A 9,837-nucleotide genomic window follows, 5' to 3' on the forward strand; every position below is an offset into this window, starting at 1 on the left:
TCAGAGACCAAAGAAACCAACATTTTCCTGAATTATCAAACACTCTCACTTTGAAAAAAATGTTGCAAACATGTAGTGCTGGAGTCCTGAAATTATTACATTTGTGTTATTACGAAGTAAGGCATTGTTTGTTTGTTTTGCAAACATGAGGATAACATTTAGTTTAATGAAAACCAATTCCTCTGTTGTTCTCTAATGTATTTATCTTTTTCTCGATATATCTTTTTTTTCATTTTTTGGTATTATCCCATTTAATAATGTTTTGGAGCAAGTTCATTTTTGGTGTCATGTTGAAATATTGAATGTGATGTGATTAAACCCGTACTCATCCAGTACAAATAGGATTCTAAAAAAAGAAAGAAAGAAAAACCATTTGACCAAGTGCATGCCATTTTTGCAGACTCTGAACTTCTGAATGAGTAATGCATAACAACTGTTTGAAAGAACAGCAGACTCGTATTTAACTCAGCAGGAATTTTATACTGGAGTCGTGATGTAGTTCATCTCTTTGAGGTCATACCTTCCTCGAGAGGAGCACTGAGGGAGTGACTAACACTTCCCTAAAACAGTACACGTCACTCACAGTGCTAAAAATAGACTGTAGACAGAAATGTGACCGGAATCCTGGAAAATGGTGTGTGTATGTGCGTGCATGCGTGCGTGCATGTGCTTGCGTGCATACGTACGTATCAGCGTGCATGTGTTGCTTTCACTTTGAATCTACTGTCGATTTGGCATTATACCGCATTTATATATTATAATCTGTAATTTAATGTCGTGTTTCACATATTTTAAGTGTCTTGTTTTAATTATGTTTTGTTGAATTGTACCTCTGTAAAGTGTCTTTGAGTATTATGACTATTCTTTTTTTGCATATTGTATATACTTATAAAATATGTATCTATATCTAGATACCCATGCATTGCGTAGCTATCCCTCGACTTTCCATTGACAGTGTTATTGCTCCCCTTAGAAAAAAAGCATTCCTTCCCTTCATCTTTATAGACACATACACCTACCTCCATCTACCTATCTAACTATCTATCCACCTATTCATCTATCCACCTATTCATCTATCCATTCATTCGTTCATTCATTCATTCATTCATTCATTCATTCATTCATTCATCAGTTAGTCAATCTAGGCATGAATGTTGAATCCTGAATGAATGTATTTCTCTTCCAACACTCATGCCAACTTATTTATATACGCAATATTGTCATGGATGTGACGCATGCGCAGTAGCCATTCAGAAATTCTGAATCATCGATGGAAAGAGAGAGAGAGAGGGAAAGAGAGATGGGGAGAGAGAGAGAGAGAGAGAGAGAGAGAGAGAGAGAGAGAGAGAGAGAGAGAGAGAGAGAGAGAGAGAGGTGACTGTAGAGTGATGGGACCCGGCTGAGGGAACAGCAGCGAGTGATCAGTCTCCGAGCTGGTAAAGACAGTTAAAATTACTATTTAAAATTGTTTAGAATAATATTTCTGCACTCATAGAGCCTCGGATCAATTGTTGATTTGGTAAATAACATGCCGGGAAATCGTATTTCCTGCATGGACTCCGTCAGCGGTGCAAGCATTATCTGGAAATGTCATCTGGAAGTAGCGATCATGTGGGAAAAATCTCGGAAGAATGCTCTATGGAACTTTGTGTTGTCATTACATAATAATCGCTGGTTTCTGTTTGTATTTACGCGCGTTTCGGGCGGTGGTATCCTGAGATGAAATAAAACTTCAGCGCTAAGAATTCTACCTGCACATGTCATATTTAGTGTTTATGCTTGTTCGGGTGGTTAAGACCACACGCGACCTGATTTAAGTCTAAATGTTTAGATGCAAAGACTTAGTTTAATTGAAAAGATCACTGTGTCTATCTGCGTCTCAGGGGGGGTTGGGAAGAGCTCTGTTCTCAGATTGGCGTCACATATGACGTCTGTGGGTTTTCTTGCTTGGCTGAGGGCTGGATGATAATAATGGCGATCAGCACCAGGGCCAGCTCCCGGTTTAACGGCGCACAGGACATATTGTATGTTGCTTCAGACTTTGGGCTTTTTCATCTACACTGTGGTGTTTCTATTTCTGTACTCTGATTTTATTTTTTCAGATCATAGTTGGATTGAGGTTATTATAGGTCGAGATGCATTTTGTTTGTGAGGAAACATTTTTAAATATGAGAGAATGCAGACTGGAAATTACCCAAAAGAAACACACAGTCTATCTGCCAGCTCATCTCAATCAAGTTTTTGGCCATTTTTACATTTTGTTTTGGTTGTATACTTTATATATCTCCATGCATTGAGTGTATGCTATCGTCTCATTTAGAGATATCAAACATTACTGTCTGTAAATGGCTTTATGTCATGTGTTGGTTGGTTGGTTGGTTGTGTGTTTCTGTGTGCGTGTTGCCATACGCCACAAGGTCAAGGGCACTGAAGCTAAGATTATGTCAATACATGAAAAAAAGACAACATGACATTTTAATTTCCCAGTTGTGTTTAGTGTTTGAATGGAAATAGATGAATCTTCAATGTAGTCTCTATACCTTAGTTCATGATGAACAATCTGTCATATTTCCATATTACACATTATCATTATAGCTGGATGAATATTTAAAATGTCTTGAATATATGCAGTGAGGATGAGCAGCATCTGGGTAGATTCAGATGTTCATGACAGTCCTCAGCAGGTTCAAATTAAGCAGTAATATGATTAACACAATGTAACAGGGGAAACTGTGTCTCGTCTTTATGCAGCTTCTTACTCATCACACTCAGATTATGTTATCTGACTGAATCTCATACAATGTGTCAACTCATGTTTGCCAATTTTATTAAATGAGACACTCTTCACGTAGTTTGCACATTTCTAAACATCTATTATCCCTCCGTATTATCTATAAGGAGATTCAGACATGAAAAGCAATGTGTAAAATACTGTAGAGTTGCAATATATTAGCTGTGACTCACCAATGTTTAAATTATACCCCAAGTTCTTTAACTTCAAGCATTCCATCTAATGAACGTAAACCATACATTATTATGCTTAACAGATGGTCAGAGACCCTCAGATGCCAAATATTGACTGGGTTATATAAAAAAGACTTGTCTGTGGCACGACAAGTCATATTTAGATGCATAATGTCAGTTTTCAATGACAAATAGCCAAGATTATAATGAGTTTCGTAATTGATTCATTATTTTAAAACCTCTCAAAGCTTCAAGAACACACGTTCTGTAACGCAGACTGAAGGTCAAAGGTGCTCTTTTGTGCGTACCTAAAATGTCCTTATCATTACTGCAGAGCTTGCATCAGTAAATATTAGAAATACTGCGCACACTGATTATTTTCACCTGCAAAGAATTTGGTAAATAGTTCATTGATAAGTTTACCACAACGTGCCTCCAGATACAGGCCCAAAATGTACTGTATCCCCTACAGTATTTTAGTCAACAACATGTTTTTTGTGCAACTATTGCTAATTATTTCACCCACAAGTCAATGTACATCCCTATCCTGACTAACCATAAACCCATTAAGCCCCACCAGTAACAAATATTTCGCTTCTTTTTGTAAGTCTGTTTCTTTCATGAAGTGTCATAGGAGCTTGCTGCTTTTGGATCAAACCATGTTATAAACAAATGTGTGTCGCAGATGTGTGTTCAATGTTTTAAACTGTTGGCCTTTTGAAGAAAATTACAACACTAGGAGCAATATTTTGGTCCCAGTGCTCTTCTGTTGTGGTGCAGATAGTTAGGATTTAAAGTTAGCTGATGGAAAATTGAAACAGAGTTGTGTTTGTACAAAGGCACTGAGCTGGGAAATGCCTCTGGATCTCAAATGGATGCTGAGGGACTTGTACGTGTTCTAGTAAACGGTTCCTATAGAGCTTCTCTTTTGTGGTCTCTTAATGTAATTGTTTTTATAGCCTCAAAACAAAAAACAGGGTTACAAGTTTAATGTTGGATTTAATTTTAGGCTGCAAAACTAGCAAGTCAAATAACCTGAATGATCTTTATGTATAAACATTTGAATCTTCTAACAACAAATTAGTATAGGCAAATTACTTTAATTATTGATGCGCAGCTCAAAAAGTGGATGTTGTTGTTTTTATTGTTGCATGAAATGAAGTATCGAAAGAGGAGAAGGGGATTTCTCTGCATGTCAGCACCCTCTGGATTCAGCCGGCACTATATTGAATTTAAAAAAGAGGACCGATTCAACATTTCATGGCTTATTTCATAACAGCAGACAAGGACAATGCTTCATTAATCTCAATGTTTTGAGGCACCAATGCCTTCAGCACAATGTTACACAACTGGCTGGCAGTGTGTGTAACGGTAAATCCTTGTGTGTATACATATATTTTATACACTGTTTATTCATGTGTGCATGTTTATCAATGGGTAAATGCTAGAGAGGTTTTGTCCACAAATGTGTGGGTGGTTGCACAACTGACATTCATCCATTCATCCGTGTATGTGTGTGTGTGTGTGTTTTGTGTGTGTTTCTTCAAGCAGGTAGACAGATGTGAAGGATGACTTCTTGCTCAGAGATCTGTGGGTCGGAGTATGGTGAGCAAGCTCAAGCCAGCGGAAACTGCCAACAGTATGGAGTCCGGTCTTACCTACACCAGGTACACAACACACAAACAGGGCAAATTGTTCAAAAATTATTTACGGTTTCTTTTTGAAAACTTAGATTAGAGGTTTTGAGATCTTGATCTCTGGTGGGTTTCAGGGTCCATGTATGGAAAGTGAAAAAATCAATCTCTTTTTGATGTCTTCTCTAGTTTTACGAGGAGTGCACAGCTTCTATCTGGGAACGTGATGAAGATTTTCAGATTCAGAGATCGCCTAGCAGGTGGAGCTCTTTACTCTGGAAGGTGAGTTTAAACAACACAGCCACTCACCTGCTGTTTTTTGTGTAATGAAGTCGCGTAACATGTCATTTTGTTCTCCGCCAGGTCTGTCTCGCGTTTGGATCCCTGATCTTGTTTGCGGGTCTTATTGTTGTTTTGGTTGGATATGCCACTCCAACCAGGACTGAGGCATTTGGCGAGGATGATCTCCTTTTTGTTGACAGGTAAAACCAAAATATGGAAGAGGGTTAATGAAATATTTTACATACATATACAAAGCAATTCTGTTTAGTTAACATTAACATTTTAAATCCTTTTTATCATATAATTTTAATTGATAGTGCATTGTTTTACTGGAAAGACATCATTCAATGAAGGTCAACACAATTACAAGAAGAAAATACATTTTTGTTTTCCCAGTGTTTTTGGATGAATATTTTAAACTTGTTTTAGCTTGACAAGTAATGCTTATCCATATTGAATTCAAATTTCCGTCATTTGTCTTCCCCTTCAACAGCCACGCCGTCAGTTTTAACCATGCTCTGGATGTGTGTAAGCTGACTGGTGCTGTGTTGTTCTGTGTGGGAGGAACCTCCATGGCTGTGGGTCTCCTGCTATCTGCCTTTGCCAAAAGCTACTCCAAAGAAGAACTGTACCTGCAGCAGAAGTTTAAAGAGAGGTTGGCAGATCTGCACGCAACAGTTGGTAAGCCTTCACTCTCTATCTTCTTTATAGACATTTGTGAATGGGTTAAAATCCAATGGAAAAAAGTGAATGAACAACCTGGTCTCAAGCACAGAGCAATACAAACTGATGCATGATCAGACGACGTCTTGAAAGTAAAAACTCAAACTACTTTGTACTGTAAATTTATCTCACATAGCACAACTGCTTTTGTCACAGGTACCCCCATCATGAGACCACCGACCCCCGGAGAGGGAAGGGTGCCAGTCACGCTTTCCAAAGTCCAGAACATACAGCCAATGAAAACAAAGTCGGAGACTTGACAGAAGACCACATGAAGGCATAAAATGAGGAAGTGTGTGTGACGACTGTGTGCAAATCTTAATTTGTGTGTGTGTGTGTGTGTGTGCGTGTGTGTGTGTGTGTGTGTGTGTGTGTGTGTGTGTGTGTGTGTGTGTCAGAGGATGCAGCCTAGTCATCCCATCTATTGAGTGTAGAAATATGAGTGCATTTTCTCTTTTCAAAGGTCAGCTTACATGACTGATAGCATTTGCTCTTCATTTTTATTTGCTTGACATTAGAGCTTGGTTTAAGGTGTTGTAGGTGCAGAGTTTAATTTAGCTGGGCAAAGTTTAAGCCTTTTGTTTGTTTGACAGCAGTTATATGAAATTCACAGTGATCTGACAAAGCACAGCTAGATCTCGAGCCCTACCCAGAAAATAAACCACAGAAACAAATCGATAGAACACAGCCACTGAACAACAACAACATCATTTCTTTCACCAAACATGTTTCTGTCGAGAGGATTCACATTTTGTGAAAGAGAATGGTGTTACTGCTGGAGGGTATCGAGCAGCAGATGTTGCGTTGTTCGAAGTATTTGGTGATCGGACCTCCATTCCAATGATCAAACGAAGCCCTCAACAAAACAACCATTATCTGCTAGTGTCTAAAAGGACATCAAAGGGATCCTTTCTAAGTGCACATGCTTTTTGTACACATGCTGTATATGCAGCATAACCTTATTACACCCCTAATAAGAGCTGTCAATCACAAACACACATTATGAGGATATGTGCTTCAGCTGAATACTTATTTAAAGTTATGTTTGTATGCAAATCAAGCCAAGTCTTAACAAATACTTTGACAGAAGTTCACACATCAGAGCAGACAAGAGAGCAACACAGATTAGAACAGACCTCCAAGGCAGATTTCAAGCTGCCTTTTTTTCTGTCTTATTAGGCCTCTGACCTTGTCTCCTTCAGTGAATCTTCAGACAGGATCGATAGGCGAGACAAGAAAGACTGATGAAAGATGAACCAGACTGAACATGCGGAACAATATACCGTAGTCCATCACATATTTCAGATGTCTTCCAGATAAACTAGGTTAAAACAAGGTATACTGAAGTATTTACCCTTCTCTAAAAAAAAGTAGAAGGCAGACCAATTTTGAGTATACTTAGTATGATCTTCATTAATGTTCTAAAAGTGTGCTATTTCAATACTAACAATATTCTTAACATGCTAATTTTATATAATTATTGTTGCGGATGATAAACTCAAACACAATTGAGGGTATTGACTGTACTATAACAATTTACAACAATTTGTTAAAACTAAGTGTATTACAGTCATATTTTAACAGGACTAACAATTTATTTCCACAGTTTGTTGCATTATAAATATATGTATTGCATTGCAGGTGTTTTAATATATACATTTAAACAGTATGAAACATTTACAGCATTATAGAAATGTTGTATGAAGTATATATTGATCCAACTGCCGTTTGATTATAGTACAATCAAGTACTTTCAAATGTACTATAGAATATCTTCCTAAAAGGTCAAATTGGTATACTAAACACATTGTAAGTACATCAAAAATAGCACATAAGTCTTGTGTATATGGAAGTAGTCTAAGTATTCTTAAATGAGGAGTACTAAAGTGATCTTCTTTAAACTTGGTTATGAAAATAAGGCTTTCTTTATACCTTCTATCTTTGATTTCTTTATTTTCTAAACACTACATTACCCAGGCTCCCCCTGAATGTGTTTCCTTCCCTCACTGTGACAAACACAAGCATGTAGACACATGCCTATCCATCCAACTGTGCACAAACGTGCAGCGAGAGGTCATTTTGGCAACAAAAAAAAGAAGACGCAGGTGCTCCGTGTTAAAATGAAGACAAAGCAAGGGCGCACCAAGCGAGACAAACAACGTGACAGATTATGTAAGATAACGGAGAGAGAGAGAGAGAACGCACGCAGCTCTCCAATGAGATCACATCAGCTACTTTGTGTTTAACAGCGCTCTTTGTTTACAGCCTGTCTAGATTCACAGATGCTCTCCACACAATAACTGCCTTCCTGCTCTCACACACAAAACTTGAAACTACATCATGAAGCATGCTGAGCAGCATCCAGTATGTGTGTCTCATAGTTGCATATTTAGTTGTATAATATTTGAGAAACAGAAGTTAAATTAAGAAGGTTTAACTAAGGTTTAGTTGTTTTGTTTTATTCTATAAAAACTCTGCTCTTATGAACGATGTGACTTTAACTAACAAGCACAATAACCTGTTGATGTTCATTATTTGCAGCTGAAACTTTGTGTATTTTAAATATTATTTGTTTTTATATAGTGACCATGCCATTTTAAATTGTTCAATTTGTGGTTGTTTCTTGTTAGTTGGTTTTGCATTCAATGCACACAGATACAAGATATGCTATCAAAATGGAGCATTTCTTTTTTACTGTTAGATTATGGTAGAAACAGTCCAAGTGCCATCAAGCTACATGCCTCATACTGTGCTTCAATGCTGCAGGGCTTTCTGAACTCTTCAGAATTATGCAGCAACAATACAAGACAGAAAAGAAAAACATTCTGTTTAAAAGAATATATGTTTATTCATAGACATACATAATAGAAGCTTTAGCAGCTATTGCTCTGCTGGCTACCTATGCTCATGTAAATTGACCTTTTAATATCCCACAATCTTCTTTCCATTATTTGATGTCATTTTAACATACTTTGGTCTCAGAAACAACACACGTGTAGATATAACTATGAAAAAATATACTTATAATTAAAACGTGTTCAAGGGATATTACGCAACCACTGTTAAGCTGCAAACCTACAGTACAAGAAGAAAAAACAATCTTTTAAAAACAAACGTTCAGTGTGATCAGAGCGTTAAGTCATCAATACATGTGCTGACTTGTAGTTCAATGCTGTAAATTGTGAGTTTATTTTTTATTCTCATTTTGACCAAAGTTGAATTCTGCATTACAATCTCAAAATCTGCGATGGATATTTTTCTGCTCTATATCTGATTTCCCAGTTTTAGTGTCCCCTGATGTACCGTGGATTCTCCCAGTAAATACTACAATAAAAAAAGTATACTGTACCTATTGGAGGTTGGATTGGAAAAGAACAAATCTATTAAGATATCAATGTCTATATACAGTATGTCTATTTTTCAAAGAACACAATAAAATTGAAATGTCCACTGCTCATAATGTCAGAAGACTGTGTGCATCCTTGTCAAGACACATACTCACTAAACTACCTATAGCAAATGAAAATTCAAAGTTTAGTTTCACCTCCACTATGTTTACACGTTTAATACAGTATTGTGAGCATATCACACGGGCCATTCTGACTTCTGGATTGCTTGAATATGGGTTTTATTGTGAAGATGTCTCCGTTTTATATAGTCTTTTTTGCTGTCAATATCAAGTAGTTCACATACATGGACAATTGGGGAACTTCAATGCACTTCACATGTGTATTAATGTCTTTCTGTACTTCAAAATAGTGTGGCCTGCAGAAGACCTAAGAGACAAGGTGAACCAATGAGATTTGATCTCCTATATTTGGGATTTCATTTTTGATAAAACATATTGCAGTGCATAGGCTGTTGCGATGTCAGGGCTGTCCCCTCCTAGTCCAAAATTGGGTTGTTTTAGTGTAAGGTGCTAAGTCAATTGTATCGCTAATTTCATCCTAATGACTTACTGTATTTCCCATAAAAACAATCTGAACTTATTCATTACAGGACTTTTGAGTCTGACCAGTAAGCAGGTTTTTCTTTTTCCTTATTTAATTGAGTTTTAAAAAAATATGAACATAAAAGATAATCTATTTCGCATAAGAGGTTTTACCCAACATTGAACAGCAAACAAAAAATAACTTCCTTGCCTCTGAGGGGTTACTGTGTCCCTTTCTGATTGGAAAACAAAGGAAGGATGAGCAATTATGGCATTTGGTTTTCATTAATAAAAAACTTCCAA

At 37.1% G+C, this 9,837-nt stretch overlaps 1 protein-coding gene across 2 annotated transcripts; it reads left to right on the top strand.

Annotated features, from left to right (window-relative positions):
• The first annotated feature begins 1,337 nt into the window (after positions 1–1,337).
• Positions 1,338–9,051, top strand: nrsn1 (neurensin 1). Of its 2 annotated transcripts, none has more exons than XM_063878574.1 (6): positions 1,338–1,436; positions 4,513–4,631; positions 4,788–4,880; positions 4,962–5,080; positions 5,374–5,561; positions 5,760–9,051. In XM_063878574.1, exons 2-6 carry the CDS (start codon positions 4,533–4,535, stop codon positions 5,861–5,863), a joined length of 603 nt encoding a protein of 200 aa, XP_063734644.1. In that variant the 5' UTR covers positions 1,338–1,436; positions 4,513–4,532; the 3' UTR covers positions 5,864–9,051. The 2 variants fall into 2 exon arrangements, with proteins under 2 accessions (XP_063734644.1, XP_063734645.1); XM_063878575.1 differs by having other exon boundaries at positions 1,376–1,436; positions 4,516–4,631.
• Positions 9,052–9,837: the final 786 nt, after the last annotated feature.

This window comes from Eleginops maclovinus, chromosome 3 (genome assembly GCF_036324505.1).
Source record: "Eleginops maclovinus isolate JMC-PN-2008 ecotype Puerto Natales chromosome 3, JC_Emac_rtc_rv5, whole genome shotgun sequence".
NCBI lineage: Eukaryota > Metazoa > Chordata > Actinopteri > Perciformes > Eleginopidae > Eleginops > Eleginops maclovinus.

Excerpts from the sequence above, each read along its gene's own strand:
- nrsn1 (XM_063878574.1), top strand. The coding sequence starts at position 4,533 with ATGACTTCTTGCTCAGAGATCTGTGGGTCGGAGTATGGTGAGCAAGCT. Across the intron at positions 5,081-5,373 it reads GATCTCCTTTTTGTTGACAG|CCACGCCGTCAGTTTTAACC; the intron begins GTAAAACCAAAA and ends CCCCTTCAACAG. Across the intron at positions 5,562-5,759 it reads AGATCTGCACGCAACAGTTG|GTACCCCCATCATGAGACCA; the intron begins GTAAGCCTTCAC and ends CTTTTGTCACAG.